This window comes from Phalangium opilio, unplaced genomic scaffold (assembly GCF_054372755.1).
Source record: "Phalangium opilio isolate 3A_F unplaced genomic scaffold, DU_Popi_V2 ptg000070l_1, whole genome shotgun sequence".
In the NCBI taxonomy this organism is placed as follows: Eukaryota; Metazoa; Arthropoda; class Arachnida; order Opiliones; family Phalangiidae; genus Phalangium; species Phalangium opilio.
The window spans coordinates 12030416-12047807 of record NW_028324182.1 but is presented as its reverse complement, the minus strand read 5'-3'; the positions used below and the strand labels follow the sequence as shown (position 1 = coordinate 12047807).

The 17392-nt window shown below is 37.1% G+C and overlaps 4 protein-coding genes across 9 annotated transcripts in view; all 4 read left to right on the top strand.

Annotated features, from left to right (window-relative positions):
* The first annotated feature begins 66 nt into the window (after positions 1-66).
* TBC1D23 (TBC1 domain family member 23) lies at positions 67-4458 on the top strand. Of its 2 annotated transcripts, none has more exons than XM_089843235.1 (12): positions 67-207; positions 466-680; positions 749-1077; positions 1135-1259; positions 1328-1374; positions 2010-2242; positions 2310-2405; positions 2466-2679; positions 2752-2891; positions 2952-3120; positions 3660-3789; positions 3854-4458. In XM_089843235.1, exons 1-12 carry the CDS (start codon positions 176-178, stop codon positions 4137-4139), a joined length of 2016 nt encoding a protein of 671 aa, XP_089699361.1. In that variant the 5' UTR covers positions 67-175; the 3' UTR covers positions 4140-4458. The 2 variants fall into 2 exon arrangements, with proteins under 2 accessions (XP_089699361.1, XP_089699360.1); XM_089843234.1 differs by having other exon boundaries at positions 3630-3789.
* Positions 4459-4750: 292 nt separating this feature from the next.
* Lac (septate junction protein lachesin) lies at positions 4751-7279 on the top strand. The gene is made up of 7 exons (XM_089843243.1): positions 4751-4952; positions 5110-5219; positions 5477-5608; positions 5681-5780; positions 5857-6129; positions 6198-6485; positions 6548-7279. The coding sequence occupies exons 1-7, from the start codon at positions 4886-4888 to the stop codon at positions 6673-6675; spliced, it is 1098 nt and encodes a 365-aa protein (XP_089699369.1). The 5' UTR covers positions 4751-4885; the 3' UTR covers positions 6676-7279.
* A 4029-nt stretch (positions 7280-11308) lies between these two features.
* On the top strand, positions 11309-15542 carry LOC149661673 (uncharacterized). Its single transcript, XM_089843628.1, has 4 exons — positions 11309-11984; positions 14051-14210; positions 14980-15166; positions 15321-15542. The coding sequence occupies exons 1-4, from the start codon at positions 11309-11311 to the stop codon at positions 15540-15542; spliced, it is 1245 nt and encodes a 414-aa protein (XP_089699754.1).
* Positions 15543-16276: 734 nt separating this feature from the next.
* The window catches only part of LOC149661668 (protein amalgam-like), a 40600-nt gene continuing 39484 nt past the window's right edge, over positions 16277-17392 (top strand). For 2 of the 5 annotated variants that reach the window (XM_089843240.1, XM_089843238.1), the window contains exon 1: positions 16277-16659. In XM_089843240.1, the coding sequence (XP_089699366.1) occupies positions 16611-16659 (49 nt within the window). In that variant the 5' untranslated portion in view covers positions 16277-16610. The remainder of the gene's footprint in view (positions 16660-17392) is intronic. The other 3 variants (XM_089843239.1, XM_089843236.1, XM_089843237.1) reach the window with 2 other exon arrangements.

Below are 17392 nucleotides of genomic sequence, written 5' to 3'. Positions count from 1 at the left end.
TTCGCGACCATCGTATTCGTACTGTAACTGTTTCGTAGTACGTGCATAGGTACGTGAAAAGTAGGCCTAATAGCTTTATGCGTGGTTCCTCGTCTGCCTTCCCTAATATTAGCCAATCAGAAGCCAGGATTACATTCGCGGAACTTGCGGAAGCCGTCGACGTCACGCTTTAAAAATGGCCGAGGGAGTGGATGCGGAGAATACTTGGTACGTAATTTGCACGATTATTTAATTATTTTGCCATCAATGATGCTAAATAATCTAGTTAAGAATTCCTGAAAACTGACAAAACAATTCAAACATTAAATTTCAATAAGATTTTGGCATACAATGAACAATTTGTTAAGCCTTGGTTAATTAAACCCTTAGCTCAGCTATATTTCTAAGAGAGCTAAATGATGATAACCTTTTTGACAACTTGACACGTCCTACACTCATTTTCATTTAATTTTATTTAAATCCAAGGTTAATAGAACTAGAAACGGCTCTTTTCACGGACAGCGATTTTAATGTGGTGAGAAAAATTACCAATGGCAAACCTGTACCACAAAACCTCAGGCCAAGTTTTTGGCAAGTTTGCCTGGGGGTTAAAGGGAAACTGGATAAAACCATGTATTGGGATGACATGTTTAACCTTCCCGAGCAAACTCTCATCCGCGCAGACTGTCAAAAATTAGTTGGTAAGTTTTAACGCGCGAAAGAGTTAAATGTAATACTAAAGAGACCTATTTTATAATGCAAAATAAAGATAGGTTAGGTAATGATGAAGAAGACAAAGTTTCAGTGATCAGTGATCTTGAATCAGTACTTACAAACTATTGTAAAGTTACTGGAAAATCATATGACAGTGGTAATGGATGGTTAGAAGTGATTGAACCATTGATAGCTCTTAGACTATCAAAATGGGAGTTATACAACTGTTTCTACGCCATCCAATCAATGTACATTCCAAGATATTGTGACAAAAATGGACATCTCTTTCACCTTTTGAGATTACTTTTATTATACCATGATCCGGAGCTATGCTCTTTTTTAGATACTAAAAAAATAACACCTGAAGCTTATTCAATTGCTTGGGTAACATTTTATCCACCTTAAACTATATGACGCTCAAAACTAACCACCACTTAACAGTTCCAGTCTCTCTTCTCAGCAACATGCGATTTAAATGTCATACTTACTATGTGGGACATATATTTTCAACTAGCAGATCCCTTTTTCATATTTTTCTTAGGGCTTGTAATTCTAGTCAATGCCAAGTATGTAATATTACGGGAAATATATTCAGGAAATTAAATTTAGACAGATTTACTTCCTTTTTTTTAAGGGAACAAATCCTTTCCATGAAAGGTGTAGGGAATCAGGAAATAATTGGTAAACAAAACTAGTCAATCTTGAGCCTTAACCATGGATGAAGGATGCGCGTGAGGAAATTTGTTTTCACTCTACAGGATCGGCAACTCCCTATCTCGAACGACAGAATATTCTGTATATACTCTGTTACCACATCGGTTGTCAGCACGGGCAAAGCTATTTCTCTATGTAACGTAGCTTTGTACGTGCTATTAAGAGACAAAAAACTTCAGGATCTTCAGGATTTAAAATATCCGCGAGTTTTTTAGCTCGAGTGCACGGACCTCTAGACCTTAGTTTCAAATGCGTGTAGTAGACTGTATGCAATTTCACACCTATTTGAAACTAAGGCCCAGAGGTCTGTGCACTCGAGCTAAAAAACTCGCGGATATTTTAAATCCTGAAGATCCTGAAGTTTTTGTCCCTTGACAGCACGTACAAAGCGACGTTACATAGAGACCTAGCTTTGCGCGTGCTGACAACCGACGTTGTAACAGAGTATATACAGAATATTCTGTCGTTCGAGATAGGGAGTTGCCGATCCTATAGCGTGAAAACAAATTTCCTCACGCGCATCCTTCATCCATGCCTTAACTTTGTGAAAAAAATCTTATATAAAACAAGTTCCTCGATCTACTTATGTTATGATATATTAGACATATTGGCATCTGCTCCATGTGCCTTAGAAGCTGAAGATATTGAGGATTTTTGCAGCTTGGCAAAGTTTTACGCTTCTAGAACACCTCAATCATTTTGCAAAGATTACCATGTTCTAATTTTTGGCACTGACACGGTTAACAAAGCTGATGAAGTGAATTTATCGCAGGCTTTGTGTTTACCTGTTTCTGTTCACGAATTGCTTTTGAACAATCGTCTTGATGTTGATAAAGTAATTAAGATGATCATCTTCTTAACAAAGAAATCCCCCAAATTTAACGCTGTATTTTAAAATTAAGGGCAGTAACGTGCATTTTTTTGTTGTTGATTGCCGACCAGCTGAACAGTACAATGCAGGATATCTTTCTACCGCATTCCATTTAGATTCCAGCCTTGTAAGATCTTCTGGAAGATTTGAATTCATATCAAAATTCTAAAAAAATCTTCCTGAATAGATGTTGCAAGAACCAACAGCCTTTAAAACAGCGGTTCAAGCTTTATTGGCTGCACAAAGACAAGCCATTTCTGCAGGGTCCGTAGCTGGTGGTGAACATTTATGTTTTATGGGTAGTGGTAGAGAAGAAGAGGACCAATACCTACATATGGTAATAGCTAGTTTTCTTCAAAAGCACCTGCAGTACGTTAGCATCGCCAAAGGAGGATATGCTGGTAATTACGCCCTTAAAAACAATCTTTGTTAATAACTCTTTAGTCTTTACTAATTTTAAGATTTAACTGTAGCTCTCCATGAATTACTTCTCGAAGATGCCCTAGGAGGATTAACAAATCATAATCCTAAGGCTTGTATTGTTTGTAATCCTTCAGCAACTTCCAGTAGCGCAAGTGGAACTGAAGAAGATGAAGTTTCCTTAATTGATAAAGTTTGTTATTAAATTTTTAGATTAATTGAAGACTAATGCTAATTTGTTTTTCTTTTAAAGTTGGCAATTGCAGTGAAAAACAGATCAGCCGTGATGAAGGATATCTTGGTTGAATATATTACAAATCCTCATATGCCTGTAGAAGAAAGGCATGTTAGTAGTACTGATCGAACGAGAAAACGCTACAGAGGAATGGCACCCATTTTTAGTATTGACGATGATCAAGAAGGTAAATTAATTAATATTTTAATCAGGGGTGTGCGAGTACTCGACTCGATACTCGATAACAACACATTGAGATACTTGAGACAGATTCGAGTAGCTTTTTAACATTTTAAATACTCTACAAATACTCGAGTCCGAGGCTTACAACTATAGCAGACGATGAGTTCATGATCATTTATTTTGAAAATCACCTGTTCAATGTTTAATTGATCACTAACAATCTTTTTGAACTAGTTAGATGTTAGATAATTGAAAATCTTCGTTATTTTCGAGAAATTTACAAAATTGCTACTCGACAAGTCAATATTTGAGACTCGATAATTACTCGAAAGAACAAACAAAATTTGACCCATCTAAATACTCGATACTCGAAAGTATTTTTGATACTCGGCTCGATACTCGATAAGAAATTAGTTTCGATACTCGGACTCGGCTCGAAACCGAAAAAACGGGACTCGCACACCACTGATTTTAATCCGTAAAACAAAAGATTATAAGATTAATTGGAAATAGTTTTTTCTTTTTCTTTTACTTGTAATTTAGATGGTGTAGTCTTCGCCTCCGATGATGAAATTATCGAAGAAGTTAATTTACAACAATTTTTAAAGAAACCAGAAGTTCTTGCCTATTTTAAGTGTGATGAACTTAAAGATAATGCGCAAATACATCCCTGGTTTGTTTTAATTTATCTAATCCCAATTTTAACGTTAATTAAACCAATTTATTTTGTTTCTTAGCCATTTAGTCGTACATCCGACACATTTATTCGTACTCCGAGATAATTCTTCCAAAAAAGGCAATGCTTTTATTGTTTCCCGCCGATCTTTATCGTCTATCATTAAAATAACTAGTAAAAGGAAGAACGCCAAGGTTATAACCTTCAAATACGGTCACGTTCACGAAAACACCGGTGATTTTGAAGTGACCGCCATAGACAGGCTTATCATTCCAGAAGCGGTCAAAGCTACCAATTTAATTAAAGACCAAATATTGCAGTTGAGAGATAAAACCGATAACTGCTAATTATATATATATATAAATCAATACTATTAAGCCTAATTGCTCGCAGCCAGACAGGGAATTAAATTAATTTAGATATATTCTATAATGTAATTAATTACGTGGCTTATGTACAATATTAAAAGAAAAACAAACAAACAAATGAAGTATAAATATAAATTATAAAGTATGTATAAATTTATTGTTTAATGAAATTGTAATGATGTTTACGCTCGTCTTAAAATTATTATTATTATATTTTTTTTCCTTAATTTTTTTTTTTTGCAAATTTTCTTATGTTTAGTTTTATATTTCTAATAAATAATTTTGTGGATGAATTGAATTGAATTCTCGTCTCTTCTTATTGGTGGATTGGTGTCACGTGTCTAATTTGCCGCCCACAAAGCTTCCCGCCCCTAATCCATTTTGTAGTTTTAAAGGGAAATCTTTAGAATTTCGTTTTTATTAGTTAGAAACCAATGATGTTTACGCTGGTCTTAAAATAATTATTATTATTTTTTTCCCTTAATTTTTTCGCAAATTTTCTTATGTTTAGTTTTATATTTCTAATAAATAATTTTGTGGATGAATTGAATTGAATTATTGAATTATCGTCTCTTATTGGTGGATTGGTGTCACGTGTCTAATTTGCCACAAAGCTTCCCGCCCCTAATCCATTTTGTAGTTTTAAACGGAAATCGTTAGAATTTCGTTTTTATTAGTTAGAAACCAATTCCCAATTGCTGCTTTATTATTTTTCATATGTTTTAATGTATTATGTAAAATATAATTCGATGAATTACGCGGCAATTTTAACCATTTCGTTTTTAATTAGTGGTAAGTATTTTTGACCGAGGCTTAACAACATAGGCGTTGGCGAAGTTGTGTCTGTTGGTCACCTTAGACTCACCTATCAATGGACCCTTCGGGAGTCCGGACACGTGACCAAATTATTTTATTTAAAATTTAAACTTCGATCTTGTATCTTCTTTAGTTAATGCTCAACAAAATCCTACAATATCGTACATAACAAAGGAAAGGGTTGTAAACATTGGAGATACTGTTGATCTACAATGTTCTGTGCAATACGCGGCAGATTACCCGGTTTGAAATTGTCTTTTTTTCGAATTTTCCCCGAGGGGGAAGACACTTGAGAACTCAGGTGTACAATATGACTTGAACTCAATGTACTGTCAAAGCTGAACTCTGAGTTCCGAAGGATTTGAACTCAATGCACTGTCAAAGCTGAACTCTTTTAAACTCAGGTGTACACAGAGATATAGAGCGTCTACCCCCTCGATTTTCCCTCCTCCTACTCTTTGTGTTTGTTCAACTTCTAAACAATCAGGTGTATACTTCAGGTGCTATGGGTTAAAACAAATCCCGAAAATCCATCCAACGTTCTTTTTATATCCTCGGGAAGTTCTCAAATTGTACCTGATCAACGTTTTTCAATTAGGCATGATAAACATAGCAGCACCTATACTCTTCAAGTAATTTATGACCCACTTAACATAATGGCAAATTAACATTAAATAAAATTCAAAAATTAATTAAATAATCAGATAACTAAGCTACAAGAGATAGACGCTGGAGTCTATCAATGCCAAGTCGTAATAGGCTCAGCTAGTAAACTAACATCTGATGTTAATGTTTACGTTCGAAGTACGCTAGCTGTTGTTATAAATTTAAAATGTAGTTCAGGAGAATATAATATTCAAATTGATATTGTCAATTTTAGTCCCTCCGGTCATTTCCGATAACAGTACAAGATCCGCTATAGCCAGTTCAGGGTCTACAGTTACATTGTACTGCTATGCTAATGGTTATCCCCCTCCAAGAGTATCGTGGAGACGCGAAAATAATGATCTTCTACCAACTGGTGGTGCTGTATATCGAGGAAATGTACTAACGATACATAATATTACAAAAGATGACAGAGGCACTTATTATTGCATCGCTGATAATGGTGTTGGGAAAGGTGCCAGACGAAATGTTGGAGTTGAAGTTGAATGTAAAGAAAAATGAAAGGAATTTGATTAGAAATCCTTTTTAAACAAAGATGTATTTCGTTGTGTGTAGTTGCACCGGTAGTTACAGTTGATAGACCACGATACGGTCAAGCATTGCAGTATGATATGGATATAACGTGTCATGTTGAAGCTTTTCCTTCACCTTCAATATTTTGGAAAAAGGATGACTTTCAACTCAATGATAATCAACATTACGCCATATCATTATTTGCAACCGCTGACGAGTTTACCGACACCACTTTACGCATAATTACCATTGAGAAAAAGCAATATGGCAACTATACATGCGTTGCTATTAATAAATTGGGAACTGATTCAAAAATTGTGGATTTATTTGGTGAGATTTGTGTAATGTAAAATCGACGTAATTAACGATTTCTAACTGTTTTTAATTCTTAGAAACTGTTAATGTTGTATGTCCTCCCGCTTGTGGTATTGGTTTGTATGCTGGTGGACAAACTGCAGTTGCAGCTTCTTTAGTTGCAGTTGTGTTCGGCATAGTTGTGTTGATGATTAAGAGACATTAGTACAAAAAAAAAAAGAAATCGAATATCATTTTAAATTTCTCACAATCATTGAGAAGATATCATTTATTATTCATCACTTGATCTTAATTACCTTAGTTTCTTCAAGAAGCAGCTTATTACTTTTTAATTATGGTTTAATTGTGTCACAAGCACAGTTTTTCGGTGTCTATTAGTAATATTTAGGGAAGAATCTCAGCCACAAATTGTGACTACAATACCGGTGTATGGATTGTACGGTGAAAAACAAATATTCCATCCATTTACAACAAAAAAAAATAATAATATTAATATACAAGCACATGAACTATTCCGTCCAAATTTTACACACACTGAGGGGAATAGGTTTAGCGTCTTAATTAAGTTTAATTTCATTCCATTTTTAACGTATACCTACTCTTCATTATTTTTCTATTTAGTATTTACTCTATTTACTGATTTAGAATTTAACAAAAACACGTCTTTAGTTTTTGTTCAATATTTTGTATTCAAGCATAGTTTTTTTATTTGTATATTCTTATACATCTTTGGAAGATAGATCTTAATTATTTAATAGATCTAAATGAATTTTTATCGAATAAAGTAATTTTTATTATTCAAGAAATAATGTTTACTTATTCAATGCTTACCATTGCATGAGCACGTTTCTGCAACATTTCCAGTAGCCACAGATGATATAAACTTCATGGTAAACGGCGTATCAATAGCATAATCATGATAATCCTAATTTAATCATGATTTTGTAAGCATGGGTCGAAAATATATTTCGTGGCGACGGTGCCAGTAATATAGAAAGGTACAGTATTCCCTTATTTATGGAGAGTATTATAGGTTTATGTTTATTGAACGGTACAACTTTAGGTATAATAATTAGCAAAGGAAAAAAATAAGTAAAAAATGGGTTGGGTTTTACCATATTGAATGGTAAAGGGTTGAATTGAAAATTCTACCTTGCAACCTTTTTTTTTAGAAAAATGCATGTATGCATCATTCATAACATCTGGATTTTACGTATTTCTAATATCATAAGTTTATAAGATATGTTCCATAAGTATGTCACTACCCATACTTCGTAATGTTAGAGGCTTAATGAGAGCTAGTTCAAGAACGACGTGAGAATTGACTACACTCGGTTTTGCAGTCCATCCTCCTCTTTAGTCTGTACTAAGCCTTTGACAAGGCCTCACTACGCGTCGCTTTACAAGAATCTATGACGTTTCACCTACGTCACTTCATGACAAGCTCTCATTAACGAGTGACACACTTATGGAACATATCTTATAAACTTATGCTAATATATATATATATATATATATATATACCTGTACAAAACGTTGGAATAACAACTTTAGTCGTTATATGTAAAATATTTTTGACTCGAAAAGGTGTCCGCTCGCTAGATATCAAGGGTTACCGGTTGAGTCCTAAGAAAGTGAGCTTCATTGCAAGTTCAAGAAATAAGTGTAGTTAACAACTTGTAAATAATTATGATGCCTTATCCTTCTTCCAAATAAATAAATATGTGATACTAGACAGAGTTACGCGCGTTCATGTGCTTGAATCATCGTTAAAAAAGGCCAAGTTGTTTTTCATAGAAGAGTGCACAAACTTTCAAAAGCCAACACTGACTGTTAGAATGGTTTCAAGAGAGGTCGCCAGTTCAAAGAAACATGTCTTAAACCATGGCGAATGGAATAACATGGCGGCGTATCCAGTTGAAGTTCGAGAGGGTGTTGTGTTGGCCTGTTGTTATGCCCCTGTCAAAGATAGCCTGACCTACGACGAGAAAAACGATACTTTTACTATCGATTACGAGTTCAAAAATCCACTCCTTATTGACACTCAATCTCCAGCTGCTCCTGATGAGGTTAAACCAAAAACAGAACCAATTTCACCTCCTTCATCTCCACCTGTATCTTCGGTTGATGATATTGAACTGTCACTTCTCTCTATAGAAACCAAACCTTCTATCACAAGTATTAGTAGTACCACCGACAAAAATGAAGAACCTATAGTTCAGACTGCCATTCAACCCAAGATTGAGGCAGCAGAAACGTTCCCGCAAGTAGTTAAAGAGGAAATCAGCGGTGAAGAAATTGTAAATGATCGAAATGAGGAAGTAATTGTTAAGCTAAACAAAGAGCCATTACCCGGTCTTAGTTGTGGTACCAATAACTTACCGAGATCAAAAGACAGTGATCCTGCAAGAAATATCGTTAAAGTAGAATCACCTACTATCAATTCTGTAGAAACATATCCCCTGTCGCCATCAGTACCGACGTTTGAGAGTAGCTCAGTCCTACAGTCACAATTTTCTTCGCCATCAAGACAACTTAAAACAATTGAACTATCACCGAATCAGAAAGCCAAAATTCCAGAGCTAATACCAATTCGAGGTTTAAGCGAGATGCCGTGGCTGGAATACATCCAGTCAAGTGCCAATGGATCCGGTCATGAGATTGAACTTGACGAGAAATTGAAATTAATGTCATTTAATGTGAAATCGGGAGAATGTCAGGAAGGTCAACTTATACGTAAGTCACTGATTATGTGTTTTTTAAAAATTAAATTGGGAAAAAAAGTGCACTGTTCTACTCGTGAAAGGGTTAATTTATTGTAAAAATGAATTTTGATCTCAATTAAGATAAAGCCGTGAAAACTTTAATTTATTCTTCGTCCGATGAAAATTCCTCTGGCATCTCTTCCCCTTCAAGATCACTATAGTCCAAGTCGTGGGAATTTTGCAACGTTCGAATAGTAGTTTCGCTTTGAGTCGTAGTACCATGACCGTCAGTATTGTCTGAATCCGATGAAGGAAGTTGCCACCTTGTGGGTGTCCGGTATCTTGCGCGTTCCTCTTCGGACGACGATTCGCCGAAGTATAATCGCATCTTGACTTTATCCAAGTCGGACTCTTCCGAATTGGTCGAACTTTTATCTCCCTCGGTATACCAATTTTGAAAGTTAGTGTCGCTTTGGTCCACAGCGTCTTTGAGCATTCTTTTATTGTTCATATCCTCCGTGTACCAATTTCGGACGTTTGCGTCGCTTTGAGCAATAGCATCTTCTAGTCTTTTATCGGACTCTTTATTCTGCGAAACAATATCGACTAATTCTGACAACACTTGTTGACAAAACTCATTGCTAGTTTCTCCCTCAGCGCTCTTTTCGATATTGTGAACCATCTCAAGGAAAGCAACGTCTTTCGCAACTCCATCGGCTTCTCTTTCTTGCATTTCCTCCGCTAAGTTTTCGGCAACTTGTCTGGCGACAGAATTGAAAGTCGAAGGTTCGTCTGACAGATCAATTAAGTCGACTTCGTCTTCACTAGCATTGGCGCTACTCTCCTTTATAGTTTCAGCTTCGGAACCCGAAGATTTGCAATGTGAATCTTGACCAACATCTTTCTTTTGGGCGTATTCACGGGCAAAAAACAAACCAGGATTATCAGCAATACGTTCCAAAGTATCCAAGGATAACTGACTATCTTCGTCTCGTACCTTTCCCGAATTTAGCTGGGGTTGGTGCCAGGATAAAAAGCTGGTGTCTGATTTAATTATACTGTTTTGAAGGTTGATTTTGGACATAATTTCACTTTCATCATCGGAACTGCTAGTGAGTTCGACGTCGGGCAATGTCTCGTGGTCTATGAAATCGGATTCTGAATCTGTCGTTTCTGATTGAGTTTTAAAACCGACCAAGGTATGGTTGTTTACCGTGTCGCAGATAGTCACACGAACAAAGTTTAACGGCTTCTTCAGTTGAGGCATCAATGTCTTGGATTTAAGCATCAGTGATAGTGGTAGATACTTGACGGAGCTCAGATTCTCGGTAGCAGGTTCGGGAACGATCATTCTCTTGTTTTTGACTCCTTCCCGACTAATCAGGTTTGTTGGTAATTGCGCGACCAAATTAAGTCCCAATTCTTTGTTTATGTTAATTACATCTGACTCTGATCCAGATTCGTTGAAAGTACTTATAGTTATTTGTGATACGTTTAGTCTGTCCATCTTAGATCTTACTGGAATTTTGCACCCGAACTTCTTAAAACTTGAGAAATTAGTGACTTTGAATATTTGAAATTTATCTCGTGCAATAAGGGAGCGCATTCACGCGCTCTTGAAACTTAACCAAAGTACCCACGTGCAACAACCACGTGTTAAATAAAAATAATACAATTAAAATTATTCTTTTTTAGTTTGTTCACAACAAATTTTATTAAATCTACACTTATTTCGACCAGATAGGACCTATGATTGTATATTTATATGAATTCTACAACGATCGTGAATACAAGGGCTATAGAATATCTTTGTATTAAAAAAAGCCACATTTAACCACTTTTCGAAAACACATTTGGTATTAAAACTCACGTACATGTTTTGGTAAACGCTATAGAAGGTTGTTACTTCTACACCATGCACGCTATCCTCGCTAGAAAATCCTTCGCTCGCTTCGTTTACCGGTACACTTTTATGAGTCGAGTTAACAACACTTGAATCCTATCCTTGTTGAAAAACCAATCGAGAGTGCCGCGGTATTAAATTCCATTCACCCACCTTATAATTCTCTAAAAATCGAAGTACTTGCATAACTGAAAGCTTATCAAACGATTTTTTCCATAGAGAAAGGTACTATGAGTGGCACCGAACAACCAAACGCGATCTTAACCACTGAACACCGAAATTACTCCAAGGAGGTTGAAGGAATAAATTCAAGGTCTCCTATTGGACAAGGAGTCGTGCAACATCATGAAAACGAAGTTATTGAGCTCGGAGATACCCCGTCACCCCCGGAGACATATACCGAACTACAAACTGCTCCTTCGTATCATAATTATTATGAAAACGATTACTATCAGCAACACCACCATCACGCACCTTCCGAAATGTACTCCGCGAATGAAAATGGACATCACATCAACACCGTTCAACCACAAGATGAGCCTCCCAGATACGCCGCGTTCCAGGCCCCGGTCAATCCTTTCACCTTTGCCCATTTCGCTAGTAACTTGACTAAACCCAACGAAGTGCAAGCACTAGACCAAGGACAAAGGGAAAGAGTTGGAGAACGCTTACACGATCGGGACTTTAATTCTTCATTGTCAAGGACTAACAACAGCAGTCCCTATCCGGATTACGAGGACTCTTACCAGTCCGCCGGGGAACGCGATTACGACTTGAGTAACCATTCTTCGACAGTCAGCAATCGTCAAGATCATTATTATCAGAACGACGATTCCAACGCGAATCCCACGAGCGATATGGAATCTAGTGAGAAGTCAAGCCAAAGCAGATCTAGGAGAAGTAGAAGTAAGTATTGTTTAACATTTTTTAAGTGGGTGGCTGGTTGAGCATTCTATATAACTTGGAAAACCCTCCTACAAAAACCGCATAACCGCACCAGAAATAAATGAATTCTCTAATTTTAACTATCTTCATAGTAATAAACCTGTAATTCATGTTACTCGTGTTTCAGTTCTATAGAATATTATGAAATAGGCTTAGTGCAGAACCAATTTAAAACTTGAGAACGTTCAAAGTTAGAGATAGACTGTAGTGCCGTGATCTCACTGTTTCCCCCTACTATTCCCGCTTCCCTCTTGCATCGCCGCCATATTGACAAGCGTGCAAAGTACGAGCTCGTAGAAACGTAGGGTACGTTCAGTAACCCTCTTTGATGACAGCGCTTACTAAGCGATGTCAGATTTTCCCTACTGTACGCTTTTTCGCGTTTCCGGTTATGACGTCATGATGCTCAGCGCTTACCCATCAAAAAAACCATCAAATCGATATGGTTTTTTTGATGGCGTGACGTAGCGCTTGATTGTTGAACACTTGACAGACGAAAATTTGGCGCTGGATTTTGATTTTAAATTCCAATGATGCTATTCCTACAGTAATTGTATTAGTTTTCTTTACAAAACTACTTCTAACATTCAAATAGACATAATTTTCTTGAAAAAATGCATAATTTGCGAGCCTGTTAATAATTGAGACGAGCCATTTGCGCTTTGAGGGTAATACGTTTCCCCAAGTCCATTTTCGAAGACAGTGCTAACTTCAAAATGTCACTTTACCGTTCAACAACCTTCTACGTCACTGTGACGTCTCGAGCCCATCAACCAAACATCAAGGAAACAGCGATTTCCTTGAGATTTTCGTTACTGAACGTACCCTTAATATGGGTACGAATATTTTCTCAGGTCTTATATTGGTTCTTAGTTTAGGCTATATAGTATTCTAGATACTGGTAACGACATGATTAAGCCTAAAGCACCGTTTTGCAAGGTGTGTGACAGTTGGTGTGGACGTAATGTTTCGATTCATCTACCTACCATTTAGTAAATTAGCATATTAGTTTATTCTATATATCCATCCTTATCTCCTCCCATCATCTCCCTTTTCTAGTTACAATATAAATATAATATACGGGATGTATACCGTTTTTTGGACCAACATTGTTTTCCTCTCATTAATTGTCTGCTGTACACCTCGTCGTGCAATCAAGCTGTCTGTCCGACGCGGTCCGTTCCCCCCATCCGTTTGTCGCGCGCGTGGCACGGGCGTCCTTTTCGGGTATACTCCGCGAATTCTATTGGACTGTTGTTGGCGGTGAAGAAGAGAAAGCGATATAATTTCACGAAACTCATATCCCATATTTATTTTCAAAATCCAACAAACCTCGACAACACACGAGACGATCGTTCTTATTGCCCAGGGATCGCTGTACAATAGTTCCATTGTCGCGACGTTCTCCGCGCTTATACTATACTCTAGTCAACTTAACAGTAGCCAATGGAGGATGCTCAATTATTTAGTATCATCGCGTCTCGAACGGTCAAGAACGAGCGACGTTCCGAAGATTTGCCTCAATCCGATCGTAAAAACGGTACCTTTGTCTCATTCGATTTTGACGATCCTTGGGTAGATGAAGTTCTTCCTCAAGAACAGAGGCACACCGTCCAGTTGTCCAGTGTTCGTTCCATGGGATGGACAACTGGTGACGACTATAAGTCGAATGAGGACGCGTTTTTCGCGGCACTCGCGCAAAATCACTCACCGGGTGATCGCCGGGTCACCGATAAGATTTCGCAAGTAACTAATACAAGAAACGATATATCTTTATTGAACGATTTTTCCCGGTTAAATTTCGGACATGGATCGACACCAGGAACAATGTCCTATCGAGATAAGAACTTGGAATCGGTACTTTTAACTTTCGGACAAGTTCGAAGGCGAAGAAGAGATAGAGGTATAGATGGGGAGAAATGATGTTATTTCACGTTTCCTTATTATTCTCGTTATCAGAGTTTATACCAATGCAATCTTCTTGTTACGCGTATCGCTGTTCGTAATTAAAGAACCAATTATTTCAGGACGAAATACGATTTTAAGTCGAGAGGAGCAAAAACGGAGCGCCTGCGATCGAGAACGGGGGAGAATGAGGGATATGAACAAAGCATTCGATCTCCTCAGAACCAAACTTCCATGCACTAAACCGTCCGGCAAAAAAATGTCCAAAATTGAATCACTCAGGTAAGAGAAACGGTTTTGAATTAATTGACATCAAACACTTGTTGCTCAGAATCCTACATTTTAATTGTAAAATACATTTTTTTTGCGAATAATTTTTGGACAAAAAAAGCTACCCGTACATATAAGATAGCTGTCAATATATTTATAAGACTGTTCGCGTTGACCCATTGAATAATAACTGACTTTCCCCGCAATGAAATTTAAAGCATTCGCTCGAACCTTCTGATGAATTGTATAAGAAACCACGAACAGGTAACGTGGGCAAGAGAAATGGTTAACACGCGACGTTCCACAGGTGTTATCCCTTAAATAGTCGCTCCTTCTTTCCGCGGGATAAATGGGAAAGGGTGTCGTGTCATCTTCTCCCGCTCTAAATAGCCAGCTGCCGATCGATTGAACCTAGCTAGAGGCTATTATTATTCTTTTAAATGGACGACTGGATACACAAATTTGTCCCCATCTTCCATACGGGTAAGGGGTTGGACAATCAGTTTATTAATAAAGTGTATAAATTGCGAGGATCGACTATTAAACTTGACTTTTAGAAGTATTTTCATCCCAATAATGATGTTTGTTCAATTGTTAATTAGTAGTTGTAAGGTCAGATTCGTAAATCAATTTTACAAAACTCCGTTCACTGTCCAACCCCTAGACCATAATTAACCAAGGCCCACGCGACAGGCATAAGGTACAGCATGGTCTAACGAGTTTTCCATTGTGAATAGCTACAGGTGTTGTAAACCTCTTTTTTCCGTCTGTTAACTTACAGAGCGGCCATTCGATACATCCACCATTTGCAGAACATATTGAATGATCCGGACGCTACCGATCCGGAGTTTCAGAGTTCCGTTTCCTCTTGTTTTCAAGTACCAACTCTGCCAGTGTCAGAAGGCAAGAACCCAAGAATATGGAATCCTTCTGGTACCGGAGGGTTCTCGTGGGTAAAAAACGGATCAGTAAGTGGTTTGAAATAATTTTAATCATGGTTAAATTGGTGTCCTCATCAGACGCGTTAAGCCTAATTTGAAAGTGGTTCAAAATAGGCTTAACAACGCTTTTCTCGTGAAATGAAGAAGTTCGAAAATGTATGGTCCTTTATTTATTAATTAGACGATTCCGGTAGACCATTCGTCGTCTTCCTCAAACGTGTCTCTATTGACGACATCCACGTCTATGCTGACCAGTCACGGATCTCAAGTGCCGGTCAGCCACGAGGTCAATAACCCTTCTATGGCGACGACTCGTGAGGCTTCTTCCGGAGGATGTTTGTGGAACGACAGCCTTCCCTCTAACGAAATTCATTCCCAAGGAAGTTTTAATTATTATCATTAATTAGCAAATTCCATCGTTTACCTTAAAAGAGACGAAATTCCGGTGATCTATTATCTAGTCTACTGAAGAATATTTGCTCACCAGTCAATACTTTAATTAATAATGGAGTAATAGTACAAAGTGAATTCCGTCCATTTTTTATACAAACAAGATACGATATTCATTTTTTAAAGGACTCTTTCATTATAGTCATTTTGTCTACACTAATCTTGTCAAATTTTTAAAACAATATTTAGTCTAATTTTTAAGGTTGAAATGGAATAAAAAATATTCTTGACAAGCCCAAAAATGGTACAAGTTGATAAAAAATGTAACAAAAAACTAATTTCTCTTTCAAAACTTCATTTAAAAAAAAACAACTAAATTCTGCTATCCAAGTTTAAGTTTTCTCATTTCTCATCTTTGGAAGCTCTCAAAATTTAGAGGTAAGCATCATAGAAGTCTAGAAACGTATTTTGACCTATTATTCTTAAAGAACTACCAATAATTGCTATTAAAAATTGAAAAAAATAGGCCTATAATTATGACGGAGTGGATGGGAGGAAATTAAACAACTTTACGTATGCCACAGAGCCTCTTAAAATGGGAGTACTATTATGCCTACTCCCCGCTTTTTCATCTATTCCTCTTTAATCTCCTTGGAAAAGGAAATTCTCTCCTCTTCCGACATTTCTCTGAGAGCACTCCGCGGACCTAACGTCCCGGAGAGATAGAGAAAAGTTAGAAAACTTTTTAGCCTGTTACGTCACTATCCAGCGCCGCCGCAGAGCTCTCCTTCCCCGGCTTTCGACTATTTCCAGCATTATCAGGCAACACTTTGGAATAGAACTCGGTACGAATCGGACGCGCGAAGTCGGATTGCTTATTTGGTTAATTAATTAACGATAGCGTGTTTAATTAGACCGGCGGTCAATTTCGGCTTTCGTGTTGATTCGGCGCCTATTTCTTTTTTGTAACTGTTAAATTTTGAATAGGTTGTTGAAATATTGTTACAAGAACTTGGTCCTAATTGTGCGCGCAATTTTTTTCAAACTAACTTTGACATAGACTTCCGGATTTTTGGTCAACATGGGTCGACGATTAATTTTGATTTTCACCTTCGCATTGGCTGTTATCGGTGAGTTTTTACGCTTAATTAGTAGTTTATTAATAGTTTTTGGGTGTTTAAAGATGGGTAATCAGTATTTACATAGTTTAACCCATTAAAACGACAATTCAGGAGTGTTTATTTTTCACACCTCATTGATCTCCTAGACTCCTACAAAACTTGGCTGGGTCACGCCCATTTTTATTACCTTTGTACAATAATATACCCTAGATTATGACGTAATTATACCTTATTTTAACTTGATCCAAGTCGGTCACGTAATATAAGAAATCCAGCGTTGAAAAAATCCCCCACTTTGCCCCTCTGCATGCTAAGATCCAAGCTGGGGTGAGAAGAGTCTTCATTTCTTTTTCTTTTTATCCCTGCAAAGGGAACGTTGCCAAGAATGCCACTTAAAAGAACTTAAAAACGTTCTGCTATCTTCTGTTTTGAAACTAAGAAGATCGCGATTTCTTTTTTAGACCTAAATCCCCCCTCTTAAGCTTAACTTCCCCAACTCTTCCTAAGCCTATTTTGCGCCCTTAAATCTCAGAACGACCCCCAAAACTTTTTCGATGTATTTAGATAGAACTAGATTTTAATGTATAGGCGAGTAGACGAAGGTTAGGTTGAAAGAAAATTGAAACATATTTTTTTTTTATTAAATTTGATACAATTTGATCATATGATATACGCAAACTTGACAGGCACTTAGCCAAGCTTTCAATCGCGTAAATAGGTTTACTTTTTGACGGTCAATTGC

Excerpts from the sequence above, each read along its gene's own strand:
- TBC1D23 (XM_089843234.1), top strand. The coding sequence starts at position 176 with ATGGCCGAGGGAGTGGATGCGGAGAATACTTG. Across the intron at positions 2,680-2,751 it reads CGCCAAAGGAGGATATGCTG|CTCTCCATGAATTACTTCTC; the intron begins GTAATTACGCCC and ends ATTTAACTGTAG. Across the intron at positions 3,121-3,629 it reads TATTGACGATGATCAAGAAG|TTTTTTCTTTTTCTTTTACT; the intron begins GTAAATTAATTA and ends AATTGGAAATAG.
- Lac (XM_089843243.1), top strand. The coding sequence starts at position 4,886 with ATGTATTATGTAAAATATAATTCGATGAATTACGCGGCAATTTTAACC. Across the intron at positions 4,953-5,109 it reads CATTTCGTTTTTAATTAGTG|TTAATGCTCAACAAAATCCT; the intron begins GTAAGTATTTTT and ends TATCTTCTTTAG. Across the intron at positions 6,486-6,547 it reads AAAAATTGTGGATTTATTTG|AAACTGTTAATGTTGTATGT; the intron begins GTGAGATTTGTG and ends TTTAATTCTTAG.
- LOC149661673 (XM_089843628.1), top strand. The coding sequence starts at position 11,309 with ATGAGTGGCACCGAACAACCAAACGCGATCTTAACCACTGAACACCGA. Across the intron at positions 11,985-14,050 it reads CAGATCTAGGAGAAGTAGAA|GACGAAATACGATTTTAAGT; the intron begins GTAAGTATTGTT and ends CAATTATTTCAG. Across the intron at positions 14,211-14,979 it reads TCCAAAATTGAATCACTCAG|AGCGGCCATTCGATACATCC; the intron begins GTAAGAGAAACG and ends GTTAACTTACAG.